Source organism: Choloepus didactylus, chromosome 8 (assembly GCF_015220235.1).
Source record: "Choloepus didactylus isolate mChoDid1 chromosome 8, mChoDid1.pri, whole genome shotgun sequence".
Classification (NCBI taxonomy): domain Eukaryota; kingdom Metazoa; phylum Chordata; class Mammalia; order Pilosa; family Megalonychidae; genus Choloepus; species Choloepus didactylus.
This window is the reverse complement of record NC_051314.1, coordinates 45,433,696-45,455,734: the sequence shown is the minus strand read 5'-3', so window position 1 is coordinate 45,455,734 and position 22,039 is coordinate 45,433,696. Positions and strand designations below refer to the sequence as shown.

Below are 22,039 nucleotides of genomic sequence, written 5' to 3'. Positions count from 1 at the left end.
ACAGAAGCCACTAGCTATTTTAAGCAGTAAGTTAGGTTTGTTTGTTTTCGTGGGTGAGGTAGATGTTCTGTTTATCTATCGCTGCAAAACAAACTTAATGAGTTAAACAATAATTTGAAAAGAAACGTAACTACATCTGCACAGGTGATGAAAAACTTGATAAAATTCAGTATTTGAGTTAGAAACACAAAAAATCAGGAATTAAAGTTCCCTTCATTCATATGTCAGTAATTATATTACTAAAATTTTCATTAAGGTTTTTTCAGAATCTTGTGTAAGATTATATTGCTTGTTTGTGGCAGATAACATTGAACCTTTGTTGATTTCTAATCAAAGTGTCATTGCATTTTCAAGAAAATATGATTCTTTGTGCGTGGATGTTTCTAATTAAGTTGGATTTTAAATCTGGGTCTCAGGGAGTTTAGGTTCAACACAATGGACGGCCAAGACCATAATGTATGGGAAAAGATAGTTTGATACTCACAGGTCCTGGAGAGAGGAGTGCCTTGAGGGGTTCACAGGAAGTGTGATTGGCTTGAGTGGCTCATCCAGCAGGTGTGGAGCACATAAGCAGAGTGTGAAGGACTTGTGGGTTTGTGCCTCTATAATGGTCCTTGGATGGAAGTTAGGAGATTTTCCTTGGAAGTCAAGAATTGGGTAGTTTAAAGCAAACATGCATGAAAAGGTGAGGCAACTAGGTTCCAAAGGGGTGGGGATAGTTAGCTTATCATTTGGGGTTGTCTGTGGGTTTTGGGTGAGGTGTGTAGGTGGTGTGGGTGGTGGCTGCAGATGTGGGTTTGGGCCTTGGGGGAGTTTATACCCCAGGGCTGGAAAGCTGTTCATTAACTAGGCCAAAGGGCAGTGTTGAGGCAACTGGCTTAGCTGAGGTGAAATGGATGCCAAGGCAGTATACAGTTTTGATAGTCATGACAATGGAAAATAATCTTCAGTCTGGAATATGAAAGATTACTGTAAAGTCAGAGTGCTTTGGGAATGTATTACTTTTAAAATAAAAGTTTTTTTCATTTTTTCTATTATTTTGAGAATTATTCTTAATGTTCAAGAATATATTATGAAAAAAATTGAGATAAAGGATAATGTAAAGGTTTAGGATTTTAACAAGTACCCCACCCTAGTATTGAAATTATACTTTTTTCTTTCTCTAGGCTATACTTATGGAAAAGTTTCTAATAATCATATGCATTTAAAGGTAGAATTATCAACTGATTATAAAGAAAATCTAGAACAATTAATGAAGGTATGATTTGAAAATTTGACTGAAAGTACTCTATTATTGTTAGAAATTTATCTTTCCCTCTTAAGATGGTAATTTCCTGGTTTAAAGGACAATTATTTTTAAGCAAATCATTTTTGGTTTTATGTTTTTTCTCTGATATGAAACTGTGCACATTTCAATCTTTAAGAATATTAGAACTAGTGTTGTGAACCAACATTACTTAGGAAATTAAAGTTATGTAGATTAAAGCATGATATTTTTTCTTAAAAAGTCTGAGGAAAACATAGTGTTTATTACCTTGCTTCAGGATGCACTATGTTCCAGCAGAGACTTTAAAAACTCTATGGAAACTTAACATGTAAAACATCATTTAAAAAAGGATAAAAGAAGAAAAATATCTTTTAAAAATGAATAAAAGAGAAACAAATTATTTAACATAATTTGAAAACTACTTACATGTCTCCCACTTTTTTTTGGTAACACTCAAATATGAAATATTATATTTGAATCATCATACTTAAATTTTATTGAAGAGCTATCCTATGTCTTTCAACTGAAGTACAGTGGGAATCTAATTATGAAAAATTATTGATCAAAATTATGGCATGCATAATTCAAGTTAAAGTAGAGTATAGTTCTCTTTTTAACGTTGACGATGTTGACAATTTGTATACATGAGCAATCATCACAGGTAAGAAAGAGAGAAATGTATTAGGAGGAAATCAACATATTAATAGGACCATTTTTGAATAATTTTCAAGCAATTTTAGTGAATATTGTGGATAAATATTAGAAATTGGTTAGAGTTCTGAAAGACCCAAGGGTGGGGGGAAATGCCGTCTGTTTGCATGAGAAAAGTGTACTTGTTCACCAAAATTTACAATGATTATCAGTGTGTTATATATTTGTATTTGAGAATGGTTTGGAGGAGGTAAATTATAGGTATGCATATAAAATATTTAATATATTATTGAAAAGATAGCTTTACTTTGGTTTTATTTAACCATTGGTACTCTTTTGACCATATTCAGATGCTATCTGAAATAGAAAAGGAAGAATTTCTGAGAAGTAAGACCCATTGTATCAGTCCTGATTCTGCTCCAGAGACTGGTCCTCATGATTTGCCTGTGGATGAACATGTTTTACCAGGTGGACTAAACTGGAAAATTATTGATCAAAATTATGGCATGCATAATTCAAATTAAAGTAGAGAATAGTTCTCTTTTTAATGTATTGACTATATTGGCAATTTGTATACATGAGCAATCACCACAGGTGATTCCAGGTGATAATTTTTATGTGATTGACTGTAGTTCTATGAAAAAGAAAAGTTTGACATAGTTTTTGACATTTAGAAAAACAAAATTACAAGGTTTACAAATTATACTTTTGCTATACTTACTTAATTACATGAACTTACTCTTTTCTTTATGATTTCAAAATTAATATGGTTGAAATAAATTTAAAATTTTTCCACATGGATGACTGATGGCAATAGATATACCCTGCCTTGAATGCATTAAGTATTCCTTATCTGTACACACAAACACACACACACATAGTATATTTTTTATACTAAGATTTTGTGGAATATTTTAAGACTATTTTGTGTGACTTCCTTATTAACTGAAATGGAAATTTCATTTGTATTCAAGAATATATTTTGTTTCTGCATATTATCACTTTTATTTTGATAATACATTGACATTTTTTCATTTTGAAATTATTTTTGTACTTTAAATTGGATCAGTTTAGACAGGCTTGATCTTGAGAATAATAATGTTTTTTATATTCATGACTGCAGATGATGCTGATATAAATTTTGGATACTATGAAGTGGAAGAAAGATGTAGACAGTCTTTTGAGGCTTGGCAAGATAAACAGAAAGTACTAGAAAACCAAGAGAAACAAACTCTTAAAGCTCAGAGGGATAGAGAAGAAAAGCAATTTCAAGAAGAAGAAGAAAAGAGACATTGCTGGATGAAACAGTTTGAAATTGAAAGGAAGAAGTTAGAGAATATTCAGAAGGTAATTTTGTTTTTTGTTTTTGTTCTTCATAAATTCTTTGAATCAGTAGCTACCTGTGAAGAGTATTGATGTTTTGAATTATTGTGTGGATTGAGCTCCTTTCTACTGCTTTTAATTACTCCTGATAAAGAAGCAATTCACTGGAGATTAACAGTATTTACTATGAACTCCTTGTTTGGTTTTCACTGAAATTCATTGGAATTTCAAATACTTGTTTGGCTCTTGAAAGTCCTTAGTGTTTATAAAGTTTCGAAGATGATCATCCTAGAAAGACTGACATTTAGCAATGAACTATTGTTTTATACCCTTCTAATCATAGGGAAAGGCAACAGAATTTTCTTGACCATGCTATATCCTTGTTATGGGTCTGGCAATATAATACATTATGTAGAATATATTCTGTCATAGTGATTCAACCATTTAGATGATAGTCAATGCACTGCCCCCATAATTGAACTAATTTCTTGAACTACAATTTTTTAATGTGAAAGGGTTTTATGTTTGTTTTTATTTCTGATTTTTTCAAGTAGATCCACCCAATTAGGTCACAGTAGTGGAATATTGAGAAACTGGTGGATTTGAGAAACTGCTTGAGGGCACCAGAGTTCCTTGAATGTCTGGAGACATTCTATTTTATTTACTAATGTTGATATATGTATTACCAAGTACTTGCTGGTTTTGAGTGTGATGAGTGTTACATGAGCAAACATGAGCATGTGGCCAGGGTATCTATCCCTCCATGTTGAATACGATGCATTTCGCTGCTTATATTGAAAATAAACAAATTTAAAGCAATTATAATACTGTAGAACCAGTTTGGCCATGCATGTCTCTATATAGTGAATTATGAATTTTTAGTTTTCCTATAGTTATCATTTCCTTCACACAGAGTAATGTAATCATTTCTAAAATTCAGAAATTTTTTAAAAATTTGAGAGCAGGGTTGAATATCATGTAGATTGAGTAGCATTTGCTGGCTTGTGCTGAAATACATTGTTGCTATTGAACATTAGTAGCATTTTCAGATTTAGAAGACATCTGATTTTTAGATTATATTCCACTAAATTGTCATTTATATTTGCTTTATTATCAAAATTTACTGATATCTCAAATTCAAGGCATTCTGTCATGTGCTAGAGTGATGCAAAAGAAATCTGACATATGGACCCTTCTTTTTTGAAAGTAATTAGTAATTTAGGAATGTATTACTTTTAAAATAAAAGCTTTTTCATTTTTTTCTATTATTTTGATAATTATTCTTAATGATCAAGAATATCTAACCTAAACCTATGATTTTCTTTAAAAGAGCTCTGATCATTTTCCTAGTTCAAAAACTTCAGTAAATGCTTCACCTCTTGGAAACCTAGTCATTTCCTTTATATTCTTCACCATGGAACTTTTCCTAGTCCTCTAAATATAACACCTACTCCTACTGTGCTCTTCTATAGTTCTCTTGCAGTAAATTTATGCTACTAACTTTGGGGTAATTTGTGAACTTAGGATAGTGTTTCCATCATCAAGGTAGATCAAGGTAAGTTTTTTTTGTTTTGTTTTGTTTTTTAAATTTTTATTGGGATTGTTCAGATCCCATACAATTATCCAAAGATCCAAAGTGTGCAAATCAGTTGGCCCTGGTACCCTCATACAGCTGTGCATCCACCACCACACTTAATTTTTGTTTAATTTTTAGAACCTTTTCATTACTCCAGACAAGAAATAAAGTGAAAGATGAAAAAAGAAAAAAAAAAGAAAAAGAAAAGGAAACTCAAATCCTCCCATATTCCTAACCAAACCCCTCTCAATTGTTGACTCGCAGTGTTGATATAGTACATTTGTTACTGTTTATGAAAGAATGTTGAAATACTACTAACTGTAGTATATAGTTGCAATAGATATATATTTCTTCCCTATATGCCCCTGTATTATTAACTTTTAGTTGTATTGTCATACATTTATTCTGGTTCATGGAAGAGTTTTCTAATATTTATACAGTTAATCATGGACATTGCCCACCATAGGATTCAGTTTTATACTTTCCCATCTCTTGACCTCCAAGTTTCCTTCTGGTGACATATGTGACTCTGAGCTTCCCCTTTCCACCTCATTCATGTGTCATTCGGCACTGTTAGTTATTCCCACATCTTGCTACCAACATCTCTGTTCATTTCCAGACATTTAAGTTCATCCTAGTTGAACAGTCTGCTCATACTAAGCAACCACTCCCCATTCTTTAGTCTCGTCCTATATCTTGGTACCTTATATTTCATGTCGATGAGTTTACATATTATATTAGTTCTTATCAGTGAGACCCTGCAATATTTGTCCTTATATGTCTGGCTTATTTCCCTCAGTATATTACCCTCAAGGTTTTGTCATCAACCCATTTTTTTTTTAAGATGGTTTTGTTCACACACCATACATTCCATCCTACACAAACAATAGATGGTTCTCTGTATGGTCACATATTTATATGTTCACCACCTTCACCACTATCTACATAAGGGCATCTACATTTCTTCCACAAGGCAGGAGGGAGAGTCAAAGAAGGTAGAGAGGCAAAAGAAAGAGGAAAAATATGACAGCTAGGAAGTAGCAAAAGGAAAAGTAACCTTAAATCAAAGTAAAGAGTCAGACAACACCTCTAATGTCAAATGTCTAACATGCCTCCCCTATCCCCCCCTCATCTGCATTTACCTTGGTATATTGCCTTTGTTACATTAAAGGAAGCATAATACAATGATTCTGTTAGTTACAGTCTCTAGTTTATGTTGATTGCATTCCCCCCCAATGCCTCCCCATTTTTAACACCTTACAGGGTTGACATTTGCCTGTTCTCCCTCGTAAAAGAACATATTTGTACCTTTTATCACAATGTTGAACACTAGATTTCACCAAGTTACACAGTCCCAGTCTTTATCTTTCCTCCTTTCTTCTGGTGTCTCACATGCTCCCAACTTTCTTCTCTCAACCATAGTCATAGTTATCTTTGTTCAGTGTACTTACATTGCTGTGCTACCATCTCCCAAAATTGTGTTCCAAACCATGCACTCCTATCTTCTCCTATCACTCTGTAGTGCTCCCTTTAGTATTTCCTGTAGGGCAGGTGTCTTGTTCACAAAATCTCTCATTGTCTGTTTGTCGGAAAATATTTTGAGCTCTCCCTCATATCTGAAGGACAGCTTTGCTGGATATAGGATTCTTGGTTCGCAGTTTTTCTCTTTCAGTATCTTAAATATATTACACCACTTCCTTCTTGCCTCCATGGTTTCTGCTGAGAGATCTGCACATAGTCTTATTAAGCTTCCTTTGTATGTGATGGATTGCTTTTCTCTTGCTGCTTTCAGGATTCTCTCTTTGTCTTTGGCATTTGATAATCTGATTATTAAGTGTCTTGGCATAGGCCTATTCAGATCTATTCTGTTTGGAGTACACTGTACTTCTTGGATCTGTAATTTTATGTCTTTCATAAAAGATGGGAAATTTTCATTGATTATTTCCTCTATTATTGCCTCTGCCCCTTTTCCCTTCTCTTCTCCCTCTGGGACATCAGTGATACGTACATTCTTGTACTTCATTTCATCCTTAAGTTCCTGGAGACGTTGCTCATATTTTTTCATTCTTTTCTCCATCTGCTCCTTTGCATATAGGCTTTCAGGTGTTTTGGTCTCCAGTTCTTGAGTGTTTTCTTCTGCCTCTTGAGATCTGCTATTGTATATTTCCATTGTGTCTTTCATCTCTTGTGTTGTGCCTTTCATTTCCATATATTCTACTAGTTGTTTTTTTGAACTTTTGATTTCTGCCTTATGTATGCCCAGTGTTTTTCTTACAGCCTCCATCTCTTTTGCAAAATATTCTCTAAACTTTTTGAATTGATTTAGCATTAGTTGTTTACATTCCTGTATCTCAGTTGAAGTGTAAGTTTGTTCCTTTGACTGGGCCATAACTTCATTTTTCTTAGTGTAGGTTGTAGTTTTCTGTTTTCTAGGCATCTGACCTCCTAGGCCACCCCAATCAGGTTTTCCCAGATGAGAACAGGCTCAGGTCACAAAAGGAGGAAATATTCAGTATCTGGTTTCCCTGATGGTTTTTCTTAGAGGATTGAGACACCTGTGCTTTTCTGCCCAGCAGGTGCACCTGTCATGCTGTCACTGGCTGGTGTAAGAGGGTGTGGCCTGTGGCTCTCCTCCCCCAGGCTTTGGGGTCTGGTTCTGGAAAGGCAGGCAGTAGAGCTGTGCCCCTCCCTTTCCTCTTGGGAAGCTATGCCCCCTCCAGAGAGGTCTTCTGCATATCAATAAGTTCTTTGTTTCTCTGACTCTCCTGATCAAAGTGTTTTGATTTTAAAATGGCTGAGGCTATCTTTACTGCAAAGCACTGTGGGCTGAAAACAGCTGAGGTTTTCTCCACAGAGAGAGAAAGGGACAGAAAAGCTCCCAGGTTCTCCCGTCAGCCAGAGGTAGCACTTGATCCTCTGGGCTCCCTGTTCTGAGACAGATATGTCCCCTGACTCTCCCAAGGTCAGTTGTCACCAAAAGCCTTTGTCTGCTTGTTGAGGATTTGCTGTCTGTATTGAGCAGTTAACATTAAAACCCCAGTTGGAGCTGGGCTGAGAGAGTGCTGTTCTCTAGCACCGCGTGGCTTCTGTGAGGGAGGGGCTCTTGGCTCTCAGCTCTCAGTGTGGGTCTGCAGTTTTTACTTACAGATTTTATGCTGTGATCTCGGGCATTCCTCCCAATTCAGGTTTGTGGATGATGAGTGGACAGTCACATTTGTCTCCCCGCAGTTATTCCAGGTTATTTACTAGTTTTTTGGTCATTTATGAATTGTTCTGGGGGGGACTAACAGTCTTCCACTACTCTCAATGCCACCATCGTAGCTCCTCTAAGGTAAGTTTTTTGAGGAAAGGGACTATTTTATGATCTTTGTTTCTGCTGCATAGCCTTAACTCAGTTAGTGCTAACAGTTATGGAAAAGAAACATTACACTCAACTGGTTTATTGTACAAATTAAATTGAATGATGTTTAGAGAAAACAACTTGCAATGCAAAATTCATCTTATAAACATTATTGTTTGTAACTTTTACAGTACCCAACAGCATTTCTAGCCAATATATTTTATTACTTGAGTAACTGTATTCATATAAATAAAATAACTTTCCCAGTTTCCAAACATTTTTATGTGCTCAGAATGGGCAACCTAGCTACCATTTGTATGGCACTTTAGGATGAGATGAAAGTTCTAATCCTAGTACCAATAACAGAGCCATTGGGTGGGTTGTCATCTTTAACCATTATTTACAAATGTATGTTGTGAGTGTCACATATCATAAATTTAACATTCTTTGATATTGATTTTTATAATATTTCAATATTATTGTATGTTTAGCAAGAACAGGACAAGATGAATGATGAACTACACAAAGAAGAGAAAATGTGGGAAGAGAAACTTAAACAACATGAGGTACCCATTTGTCATTTGTAATCAGTACAATAACCATTCTTTATTTGAAATAAATTACTGTGCTTGAAATGGGCATTTTAAGGTCATACTATTTAGTTGGATTTAATTTATCAAACATTTAAAAATTCATTAATCATCAGAAACTCTTCCTGAAACAGAATATCTTGAAAATGAAAATAAACTGGTTTAGTGAGTGAACTTGTCCATATACAATTGAAATTCTAAATTTCTTTTTAAAGTTTGAAGATACTATTACAAACTTTTTTTGTTCATGGAAGGTTTCTCTCTCACAGACATGGCTGGTCAGAACCAAATCTATATTTATAACTTAAATTAAGCTGGGCTACATAGTTCCAGTTGTTATGAATGAATACTTCATTTCTTGATTCTGGTGATATATTTTTATATTTAGCTTTTATTTACTCCACAGTTTTTATTTAAAATTATTTTAAGTAGTTAGAAGTATAAAGTAGATAAAATCTCTATGATCCTGTCACCCAGCTAAACATTATGACCTTTCTTTGTATTTCTTTTAAATCTTTTCTTTATATAAACACACTGCTGGAGTGGTTTTCTACAGTACTTAGTATTATATCCTGTTTCTTACATTAGCTTTTATTGTGAGCATTTGTATACGTGATTAAAAATACTTTGAAGTTAATAGTTTTGACAACTTATTGAGGTATGATTTACATACCATAATATTCACCCATTGTTAGTGCACAGTTCAATAATTCCAGTAAATTTAGAGTTGTACAATTACCACAATGGAGTTTTAAATTATATTTCTTACTTTAAAATGTTCCCTGGTGTCCATTTGCAATTAATTCCTACTTCCACCCTTAATCCCAGGTAACCACTCTTCTGATTTCTGTCTCTAGACAGTTTATAAATGGAGTCATGCAAAATGTAGTCTTTCGTGTCTGTTTCTTTTAGTTTGTTAAGATGATTTTGAGGTTCATCCATATTGTTGTGTGTTTCAGTAGGTTGTTGCTTTTTATTGCTCAGTAGTATTACATTGTATGGCTATACCAAATATTGTTTATCTGTTTATCAGTTGATGGACTTTTGGATTGTTTTCAGTTTTGGGCTATTATGAATAATGCTGCTATGAACATTTGTGTGGACATAGGTTTTTATTTATCTTGAGTCAATTCCTAGGAATGGAATTCCTGACTATGTGTCAAGTATATGTTAAAATATTTTTCTAAAACTGCCAAATGGTTTTCCATTCTGTACTATTTTACATTCCCAACAACAACACGTGATTGTTCCAGCTTTTCCACGCCTTCACCAATGCTTGGTTTTGTCAGGCTTTTTTATTATAGCCATCTTATTGTAGTTTAACTTCGCATTATCAATGACTAATGGTTTTTTTAGCATATTTTCATATGTTTATTGGCCATTTGTATATCTTTGATGAAATATCTATTGAAATCTTTTCCCCATTATTGAGTTTTCAGAGATTTTTAGCATTTCTTGGTACAAGTCCTTTATTGGATATATGACTTGCAAATATTTTCTCCCAGTCTGTGGCTCTTTTTTGAATTTTATTAATGGTTTCTTTGAAGCACAATTTTAAAAAAATTGTTGAAGTCTATCTTAATCAATTTTTCCTTTTATGCAGTGCACTGTTAGAATAATACCTAAGAACTCTTTCTTCCGTTGAAACTCATGAAGATTTTCTCCTATGTTTTCTTCTAGAAGTTTTGTAAATTTAGCTTTTATATTTAGGTCTGTTGCCCATCTGAGTTAAACTTTGTGTATGGTGTAAGGTAAAGGTCAAAGTTCTTTCTTTTTCCTCATGTGGTTATGCAGTTGTCCTGAGCACTAATTGTTAAAAAGACCATCATCTCCTGTTTTGGTTTGCTAAAGCTGCCAACATGCAATATACCAGAAATGGGTTGGCTTTTAACAATGGGGACTTATTAAGTTACAAGTTACATTTCTAAGGCCATAAAAATGCCCAAATTAAGGCATTAACAAGAGAATAATTTCTCTGAAGAAAGGCTTCCAGCATCTGGATTCCTCTGTCAGAGCTGGTGTCTGCTTATCCTTCGCTTCCGGGTTTTGTTGCTTTCAGCTTCTGATTCCGGTGACTTTCTCTCTAAGCTTCTGTGGGTTCTCTCTTAGCATCTCCAGGGTGTTTCTCTTTCTCAGCTCTTTCCAAATGTCTCTGCTTTTTATTGTCCCATAAAGGACTCCAGTAAAGGATTAAGACCCACCTTTAGTGAGCTGGGTGGCATCTCAATTGAAACAAATTAATCAAAATGTACCACCCACAAAAGGTCTGCACTCACAAGAATAGATTAAAAGAACATGGCCTTTTCTGGGGTGCATAACAGCTCCAAACTGTCACATTTCCTTGTTGATTTGTCTTGGTATCTGTGTTGAAAATAATTGATCATAAAGGTAAGGATTTATTTCTGGAATCTCAATTATGTTCCATTGATCTATATGCTTATCCTTGTGCTAATATGACACTATGTTGATTACTGTGGCTTTATAGTGAGCTTTAAAATAGTGTATTTCAACTCTGTCCTTCCTCTTCAATATTCTCTTGGCTCTTCTAGGTCCTTTATATTTTTGTATAAATTTTATAATCAGTCTATCAGTTTCTACAAAAACACCTGTTGGGATTTAAATTCAGAATGCATTGGATTTAAAGATCAATTAGAAGATAATTGCCATCTTGCTAGTATTGAGGCTTCCATTCTGAGAACATATAGTATTTCTCAATGTTCATTTATAATATATAGAGATACAATTGATATTTTACGTTTGTACCTTGCTAAACTCACTTACAAGGTCTAGTAGCTTTTTTGTTGATTTTCTCTGTGGATGATTATGATCATGCCATCTGTAAGTAATGACAACTTTACTTCTTTTCCAATTGGATTTCTTGTTTTGTTGCAATTATATGAACCTCTAGTATAATGTTAATAGAAGTGGTGAGAGTAAATATCTTTGGCTTGTTCCTGATCTTAGGGGTAAACATCCAGTCTTTCACCATTGTTTGATGTTAGTTGTGGAAGATATTTTTTTAATGGCTGCTTATTATCCATTTTATAGATATACCTTACCCATATTTAAGCCATTTTCTGTTACTAGAAATTGTTTCTATTCTCTTACTTTGCATATAATATTCTGATGAATGTTTTTGTCCATGTATCTTTATCTGTGTCTCTGAATGTTCTTAGATAATTTCCTTGAAATGGAATCAGTGGGTCAAAGAATATGAATATTTGAAAATGCTTTTTACATATTGTTAAACTGTATTAGAAAGGTGGTACAAATTACTTCCTAGCAAGTCCAGACCTGCCCTTTTCACTATACTCCAAATTTTTAAAATTATATGCTTTCTATATTCTTAAATAGCAGTCATTATAGGCCTACAGTAGTACTGTTTTAGGTGAGAAAAGACAGACCACAATGATAGAGTTGAAAATGTGAAATTGAAGAGGACCATAATCTTGTATCCTCAGGATTATCTATAAGTTCCTTATCCACAAAAAGTGTGGCTTCAGTTAAGTGTCCTTACTTTCTTGACACCAGACCTAAGTGAAATAAGTTTTCCACTATGCCAGTGAAGCTTAAATACTTTGTTTTAGTCACTCACATAAATTGACTTCTTGGAGTGTTAAGGAAGTTTATTTTGAAAGCAGACACAGTATTTAGGCCATGCACAGGCTCAGGTTTACTATATGACATTGTTAGAATATAACTAACATTCAGTGGCATGAAAATACTTCTGTGACTCAATGGAATAGCAAGGTTTGCCTTTCTATAGTTTGCCATTACTTTGTATGATTGCCTCTACTTTTTATCTTTTTCTTCCAGAAGGATACTGCTGATTTGGTCTAAAAGTCAGTGGAATTATATGGCTAAAAATAAGAATGTTGTTTTGTATAGTCTATTCAATTAGGAAATAATTCATTTTATACGATTGGAAGAATTTTACATTTTCAAATGCTTTTCTACTATTTATGTATGTAGTGTCTTTTTTTCCTATTCTGTCACCACTTTTCTGGCCTTTTCTAATTTTGATTTATATCTTTCTCTGATTTATTTTAGATATTTTGAAATACCAAGTTAAGTATTTGATCTGTATTATAGGCCTATCTCTGCATGCTTACAACATTTTTTGTAGGTTATATTGACCCTTATTTTCTTTTTTCTTATAATAACTTTGTATAGGACTTGACCTTAGTCCATTATAAAGTTTTCCTGAAGTTTTTTAAAGGAAGGATGGTAGCATGGATCTTCTAATTACCAACTATGCTCCTTTTTGTTTTATTTTTCTGAAGTGATTAAAGAAAACATAGATACTTATTTTCTAATATCCCATCCAGGTTGTCTGGACTTTATCCTTTTCCTTTTCATTGAATGTCTGTGCTATGCTCAATTTGGAGTCTATCACTAGCAATTTTTCCTCAATGCAGGGCTTTATTTAGGAGGGGAGTGTTCTAGTTTGCTAATGCTGCTGGAATGCAAAACACCAGAAATGGATCGGCTTTTATAAAGGGGGCTTATTTGGTTACAAAGTTCAGTCTTAAGGCCATAAAGTGTCCAAGATAAGTCATCAACAATCAGGTACCTTCACTGGAGGATGGCCATGGGTGTCCAGAAAACCTCAGCTGGGAAGGCACGTGGCTAGTGTCTGCTTCCTCCATAGTTCTGGTTTCAAAATGGCTTTCTCCATGGACATTACTCAAAAATGTCACTCTTGGTTGCTCTTGGGGCATTTTTCCTCTCTTAACTTCTCTGGAGCAAAAGTCTGCTTTCAACAGCCATCTTCAAACTCTCTCATCTGCAGCTCCTCTCTCAGCTCCTGTGTGTTCTTCAAAGTGTCCCTCTTGGCTGTAGTAAGCTCACTTCTTCTGTCTGAGCTTATATAGTGCTCCAGTAAACAAATCAAGGCCCATGCTGAATGGGTGGGGCCACACCTGCATGGAAATTATCCAATGAAAGATCTCACCCATGGTTGAGTGATCACATCTCCACGGAAACATCCAACCAAAAGTCTCCACCCCAATCAACACCAATAAGTTTCCTGGTCACACAAGACTGCACTGAAAATAATGGCATCTTGGGGGACATAATACATCCAAACCAGCACATTCTACTCCCTGGACCCCCAAATGGCACGATCTTTTCATATGCAAAATACATTCATCCCATCACAATATCACAAAACTTAAATCATTTCAGTAACAATAGTTAAGTACAAGATCCCATTAAATCAGTTACAGACATGGTTTGTCCTAAGGCATAATTCCACTCTAGCTGTGGACCTGTGAAACTTAGAGCGAGTTATATACTTCCAATATACAAAGGAGGGACAGTCATAGGGTAAACATTCCCATTGCCATAAGGGGAAACTGAAAGGAAAACACGGTTAACAGGACCAAAACAGTTCCTAAAACCCACAGGGCAAACTCCATTTGATTTTAAAGTCTGAGAGTCATTTACAGAACGATGTTGTATCGTTGGGGTTTGAGAGAGCAGCTTTCCTACACTTTCAAAGGGCCTAGGTGGCAGTCCTTTTCTCTCCAAATGCTGGGATGAGTGCTCCAACATATCCACACATTGGGGAGACCACCTTTTTGGCCCCACCCTCCTCAAACATTGGGGCAGCACCTGGATTCTCTTCCATCTCCAGGGCACATGCTCAAACCCTTCAGAACAGTGGGGTGGCAGCCAGGCTCTCCCCAGTCCCCTGGGAATGTGCTCCACACTCTTTGAGGCCTGAGGTGCCAACACCCTTCCTGTACATCAAGGTGGAAGGCTCACTTTTGACCTCTGGGGTAAATTCACCCTTTCCATGCATGGGGGCTACTCCGCTCTCCCAGCCCGAGATCTCTTGACTCCAGACCTCAACCTCCATGGCTCTATCTTTGAAGAAATTTTTCCTTCAATATATTCCTTGTCTGTCTCCTCCAGTCCAGACTGGCAGTGGCTCTGTCGATAAAGATCTCCCAAAAATTCTGTTGGCTTCGCATGAAGCACACAGGGGTCAAAGCCGTTAGACAATAGGACTTTCCATAAATCCTTTCTGAATAACTCCATCTCCAATTTTGACTTGTACTGGAATGGTGGTTGGGTTCCATGTTTGGTTAAATCCTCACGTTGGGCTGTAGTTTCTGGGGTTCCACCCCCTGGAAGCCCAGAATTTTCCAAACCATCAGTTTCTGGTTTCTTTGAATTCAAGAGTTTAGTTCTAAGTTTATCTCTCTCCTCTTACATTTTACTGTAAGCTGCAAGAAGAGGCCAGGCTATATCTACAACTTCTAGTTTCAAAATCTCATCAGCCAAGTATCCCAGCTCATCACTTTCAAAATCCTCCTTCCATCTGACACCAGGACTCAATTTTACCAAATTCTCTGCCACTTTAAAACAAGGATCACCTGTCTTCCAGTTTGCAACATCACATTCATCATTTCCGCTCAAGGCCTCATCAGAAGTATCTTTAGGGTCCATATTTTCACAAACAGTCTCTTCAAAGCAGTTTAGGCCTTTTCTATTGAGCTCCTCACATTTCTTCCAGAATCATCCCATTATCCATTTAAAAAGCCATTCCAACATGTTTGGTATTTGCAAACACAGCAGCACCAGTACCCCACTTCTCTGGTACCACATTCTGTTCTAGTTTGCTAGTGCTGCCAGAATGCAAAACACCAGAAATGGATTGACTTTTATAAAGGGGGTTTATTTGGTTACAAAGTTACAGTCTTAAGGCCATAAAGTGTCCAAGGTAAGTAAGTCATCAACAATCAGGTACCTTCACTGGAAGATGGCCATGGGTGTCCAGAAAAACTCAGTTAGCTGAGAAGGTATGTGGCTGGTGTGCAATTGCTCCAGAGTTCCGGTTTCAAAATTGCTTTCTCCCAGGACATTCCTCTCTAGGCTGCAGTTCCTCAAAAATGTCACTTTTAGTTGCTCTTGGGGCATTTTTCCTCTCTTAACTTCTCCAGAGCAAAAGTCTGCTTTCAATGGCCATCTTCAAAATGTCTCTTATCTGCAGCTCCTCTCTCAGCTCCTGTGTGTTCTTCAAAGTGTCCCTCTTGGCTATAGTAAGCTCACTTCTTCTGTCTGAGCTTATATAGTGCTCTAGTAAACTAACCAAGGCCCATGCTGAATGGGCAAGGCCACACCTCCATGGAAATTATCCAGTGAAAGATCTCACCCATGGATGAATGATCACATCTCCACAGAAACATCGATCAAAAGTCTCCACCCCAATCAACACCAATACGTGCCCTGGCCATGCAAGACTGCATCAAAGATAATGGCATTTTTGGGGACATAATACATCCAAATTAGTTTTGAAAAGTTAAGAAACCCAGACTGCTGCATCCATTTCAAACCCTACCAAATACTTCTTGTATTAACCTACTATTGGATTATGTAAAAGCCTTTCTTGTCTATTAGATACTGTTCTGAAGTTGGCTTGCTGAAGTTTCTTCAGTGAATACCTCTTGGTTATTTGGGGGATTTCCGGTCTGTCAGATGACCCATTGTTTCCCTCTTTTTCCTCCCATGTAGTCACTGTTATGATATAGGTCAAATAGCTATCAGTGTTGTGTCTCCATCCATTCATATTTACTCATCTAACTTTTCTGTATATGTTATGGTTTTGCTAGAATTGGTCTATTTGTTTCATGGGGTAGGGTATTTGAGGAGATTGTAAAATTAAGTCTCCACTGTTAATTTTCTAGAATATCCTTGTCTTTTGACTTCTAAATTGTTTACAGTGTTTTTTTTGGTGTGTGTTTTTTGTATGTATTTTTTATGCATGTTTTTATGTGTTTTTTGTTGTTTGTACATAATTTCATTTTTTATGATTTAGAATGTATACTTCACGGGGAAAAGAATATTTGACTATTTAGTTTATTGCTATATCCCCAGTACCTAGAGTAATTCCTGGCGTGTGGGAGGTGCTTAATATATATTTCTTATGACTTTAGTCAGAACTGTCCAATGTCTTTATTTTTTAACATTACTTCAAATGATCTTTCTTACACTTGTTTTCTCATCTTTAATTTCACTTAAAAATTCAGATTGTTGAGCTCTCTATTTAACCTGGATAAAATATACATTATCCATCTTTCAATTTAAGAAAAGTAGGTAGATATGTGAAGGGACAAGATCATATGACTGTTAAGGGTAAAATAGACAATAGTAATTTACCTAAAGGTGATACATATAACTATCGTTTAATAACAAAATAGTTTAACAGATATAAGTAGAGAAGGTGAATCTATAATAAAGTTTCAAGTTTGCACTGTAAAGCTGAAAAATTCAATATGTAAACTTAAACATCCAATTGATACATTTGACAGAAGATTGGAAATAGTAGATAACAGCATTGGTGAAAAAGAGGATAGGACAATACAAAATATCCAAATTAAAGCACAAAGAGGACTAAAAATGGGAAAGCAGAAAAGAGCACAAGAAATAGTTGGCACATATTTGAAAGATAAAACGTTTGTATAATAGGAATATTGGAAGGAGAGAGAGAACGGAGCAGAAGCTATTAGTGAAGATATAATCATTGAAAACAAATCCAAATTATTAAAACAAAACAAAAACAACCTGAATATACAAAGAATAGTGAACCCCAAGTAGAATAAAACAAAATCATACTTTGGGAATTTAAGTAAAACTACTGAAATTCAAGGAAAGGGGCAAAAGAGTCTTAAAAACGTACAGAGAGGGGAAAAAAAACCCTGTTCTAGTTTGCTAATGCTGCAGAATGCAAAACACCAGAGATGGATAGGCTTTTATAAAACGGGGGTTTATTTTGCTACACAGTTACAGTCTTAAGGCCACAAAGCGTCCAAGGCAACACATCAGCAACTGGGCACCTTCACCGGAGGATGGCCAATGGCGTCCAAAAAACCTCTGTTAGCTGGGAAGGCAGTCGGCGTCTGCTCCAAAGCTCCAGCTTCAAAACGGCTTTCTCCCAGGACATTCCTCTCTAGCAAGCTTGCTCCTCTTCAAAACATCACTCCCAGCTGCACTCAGTTTCCCTCTCTTTGAGTCAGCTCATTTATATAGCTCCACGGATCAAGGCCCACCCTGAATGGGCGGGGCCACGCCTCCATGGGAACATCTCATCAGAATCATCTCCCACAGCTGGGTGGGGCACATTCCAAGCAAATCTAATCAGCACCAAAACGTCTGTCCCACAAGACCACAAAGATAATGGCATTTGGGAGACACAATACATTCAAACCGGCACATTCCACCCCCTGGACCCCAAAATGACACTATCTTTCCAAATACAAAATGCATTCATTCCATCACAGTATCACAAAAACTTAAATCATTTCAGTAACAAAAGTTAAGCACAAAATCCCATCAAAACCAACTTAGGCGTGGTCAGTCCTAAGGAATAATTCCCCTCCAGCTGTGGATCTGTGAACCTAGAACAAGCTATGTGCTTCATAGGATAAACATTTCCATTTCCATAAGGAGAAACAGTAAGGAAAACAGGGTTAACAGGAGCAAAACAGTTCCTAAAACCCGCAGGACAAACTCCATTAGATTTCAAAGTCTGAGAGTCATTTCCAGAACAACGTTGCATCCTTGGGGCTTGAGAGAGCGGGAGCCTAACCCTTCCCAAGGGCCTTTTTGGCAGCTGTTTCCTCTCCAAATGCTTGGGTGAGTGCTCCAACTTATCCACACATTGGGGAGACCACCTTCTCGACCCCACCCTCCTCAAACATCGGGGCAGCTCCTGGATTCCCTTCCATCTCCGGGGCACACGCTCAACCCTTCAGAACAGTGTGGTGGCAGCCAGGCTCTCCCCAGTTCCTTGGGAATGTGCTCCAACATCTTTGGGACCTGAGGTGGCAAAACTCTTCCAGAGCATCGAGGCGGAAAGCCCGCCCTCGACCTCCAGGGCAAACTCACCCTTTCCATGCATGTGGGCTGCTCCGCTCTCTCAGCCCGAGACCTCGTGACTCCAGACCTCAACCTCCATGGCTCTGTCTTTGAAGAAATTTTTCCTTTAATTTTTTCCTTGTCTGTCTCCTCCAGTCCAGACCGGCAATGGCTCTGTCTATAAAGATCTCGTAAAAATTCTGTTGGCTTTGCATGAAGCACACAGGGGTCAAAGCCATCAGACAATAGGACTTTCCACAAATCCCTTCTGGATAATTCCATCTCCAATCTTGGCTTGCACTGAAACAGTGGCTGGGCTTCACATTTGGTCACATCCTCATGTTGGGCTGTAGCTTCTGGGATTCCACCCCCTGGAACCTCGTAATTTTCCAAGCCATCAGCTTCTGATTTCTTTGAACCCAAGAGTTCAGTTCTAAGTTTATCTCTCTCCGCTCGCATTTTACTATAAGCTGCAAGGAGAAGCCAGGATACATCCTCCACATGTAGTCTGGAGATCTCCTCAGCTAAGTATTCCAGGTTGCCACTTTTAAATTCTTCCCTCCATCTGACACCAGGACTCAATTTTGCCAAATTCTCTGCCACTTTAAAGCAAGGATCACCTTTCTTCCAGTTCACAACAACACGTTCATCGTTTCTGTTCAAGACCTCATCAGAAGTATCTTTAGAGTCGATATTTCCACAAACAGTCTCTTTAAAGCAGTTTTGGCCTTTTCTATCAAGCTCCTCACAACTCTTCCAGAAACTCCCTATTATCCATTTAAAAAGCCGTTCCAACATGTTTGGTATCTGCAAACTCAGCAGCAAAAGCACCCCACTTCTCTCGGTACCAAAATCTGTTCTAGTTTGCTAATGCTGCAGAATGCAAAACACCAGAGATGGATAGGCTTTTATAAAACGGGGGTTTATTTTGCTACACAGTTACAGTCTGAAGGCCACAAAGTGTCCAAGGCAACACATCAGCAACTGGGCACCTTCACTGGAGGATGGCCAATGGCGTCCGGAAAACCTCTGTTAGCTGGGAAGGCAGTCGGTGTCTGCTCCAAAGCTCCGGCCTCAGAACTGCCTTCTCCCAGGATGGTTCTCTCTAGCAAGCTTGCTCCTCTTCAAAACATCACTCCCAGCTGCACTCAGTTTCCCTCTCTTTGAGTCAGCTCATTTATATAGCTCCACGGATCAAGGCCCACCCTGAATGGGCGGGGCCACACCTCCATGGGAACATCTCATCAGAATCATCTCCTACAGCTGGGTGGGGTACACTCCAAGCAAATCCAACCAATACCAAAACGTCTGTCCCACAAGACCACAAAGATAATGGCATTTGGGGGACACAATACATTCAAACCGGTACAACCCCAAATTACCTAAAATGGAATTAGAGTAAGATAAACAACTGATTCCTGAAGTGAAATGCTGGAAGACAGAAGACTGGAATGAAACAAATTAAGTTCTAAATGATAATGATTTCTTTGCTCCCAAGTGTTTCTCCAATGCTGAGTTTCCCCTGATTTCTGATTCTATTTTCATTTCCTGGAGTATATCCTTGAATTCTTCTGTCATAAAATGTTTTTGAGTGGTAAATTTTCTGAATGTTTTTGCACACAAAAATGTTTGTATTTTGCCTTCAAAATTGAATGCTTAGTTTCCTTGGGTGTAGAATCCAGGTTTATTAACATTTAGTTTTAGAAATTTAAAGATATGACTCTATTGCTTATTTATTTTTGCCTATGATACTAGGATTTCAAATGAGATACTCATTCCTTACATTTTTTTAAGCTTTAGAATTGTTAATTTATTCATCCACGTATATATATACTGGTTTTCTATCATGTGCAAGCAACTGCTCTAAGCACTTAGGATAAAGCAGTGAATAAAACAAAATAATCCCTGCTTTCATGGAGTTTAAATTCCTTAGAGTTCCGAAATATTGCTGACATCTATCTAAGTGTGTCATGTGTGTGTATGTTATTAAGTTAACTCTTTATCCTATATCTTTTTTTAATTCAATTTTATTGAGATATATTCATATACCATGCAGTCATACAAAGCATACATGCAATTGTTCACAGTACCATTATATAGTTATGCATTCATCACCAAAATTAATTTTTGAACATTTTCATTACCACACACCCAAAAATAATAACAAAAATTAAAGTGAAAAAGAATAATTAAAGTAAAAAAGAACACTGGGTGTTTTTTTTGTTTTTTTTTGTTTTTTTTTGCCCCCATTTTTCTACTCATCCATCCATACACTGGACAAAGGGGAGTGTGGTCCATATGGCTTTCCCAACCACATTGTCACCCCTCATAAGATACATTTTTATACAATCGTCTTCAAGATTCAGGGGTTCTGGGTTGTAGTTTGGTAGTTTCAGGTATTTACTGCTAGCTATTCCAATTCATTAGAACCTAAAAAGGGTTGTCTATATTGTGCATAAGAGTATCCACCAGAGTGACCTCTCGGCTCCTTTTGGAATCTCTCTGCCACTGAAGCTTATTTCATTTCCTTTCACATCCCCCTTTTGGTCAAGAAGATGTTCTCCATCCCACGATGCCAGGTCTAGATTCCTCCCCAGGAGTCATATGCCACGTTGCCAGGGAGATTCACTCCTCTGGGTGTCATATCCCAAATAGGGTGGAGGGCAGTGATTTCATCTGCCAAGTTGGCTTAGCTAGAGAGAGGCCACATCTGAGCAACAAAGAGGCATTCCGGAGAAGACTCTTAGGCACAATTATAGGCAGACCTAGACTCTCCTTTTCAGCAACACTCTTCCCAAAGGCAAGTCTCGTGGTAGAGGGCTCAGCCCATCAAACCACAAATCCCCTATTCTGTGAGCACATCAGCAGCCATCGAGGTGGGGAAGCCCAACCCCCTGTATTCTCCACCAGCTCCTCAAGGGGACTCTGCATATTTTTTTCATTGTTTTTATTAAAATTTTTTTAAATTAACTATTAACTATTTAAATTTAAAAAAAAATGCAATAAAAAAACATTTCAAACAAACTATAACAAAAGAGTAAGAAAAAGACAACTAACCTAAAATAACTACTTTGCTTCCAACATCTTCCTACTCTCCCCCAGGAAAATAACCTAATATAGCAAGATTTCTGTGAACTTGTTCCTACCATACCCACCAGAAATCAACAAACCATAGTCATTCCTCGGCATTCCCAGAACGTTAAATTTACGCACAACAGCTTATCTGTTCTTGTTGGGCTATTGTTCCCCCTTCATTAATTGCTCTCAACCACTAGTTCTCCCATATTCTACATTATAAACCATTTATTTTACATTTTTCAATGTTCACATTAGTGGTAGCATATAATATTTCTCTTTTTGTGCCTGGCTTATTTCTCTCAGCGTTATGTCTTCAGGGTTCATCCATGTTGTCACATGTTTCATGATGA

General features: G+C 36.8%; 1 protein-coding gene across 4 annotated transcripts in view; it reads left to right on the top strand.

Moving 5' to 3' along the window:
* LRRIQ1 (leucine rich repeats and IQ motif containing 1) overlaps positions 1-22,039 on the top strand; it is a 250,333-nt gene that overhangs the window by 7,726 nt on the left and 220,568 nt on the right. For all 4 annotated transcript variants that reach the window (XM_037847784.1, XM_037847783.1, XM_037847782.1 and 1 more), the window contains exons 4-7: positions 1,167-1,258; positions 2,269-2,386; positions 3,042-3,265; positions 8,649-8,723. In XM_037847784.1, the coding sequence (XP_037703712.1) occupies positions 1,167-1,258; positions 2,269-2,386; positions 3,042-3,265; positions 8,649-8,723 (509 nt within the window). The remainder of the gene's footprint in view (positions 1-1,166; positions 1,259-2,268; positions 2,387-3,041; positions 3,266-8,648; positions 8,724-22,039) is intronic.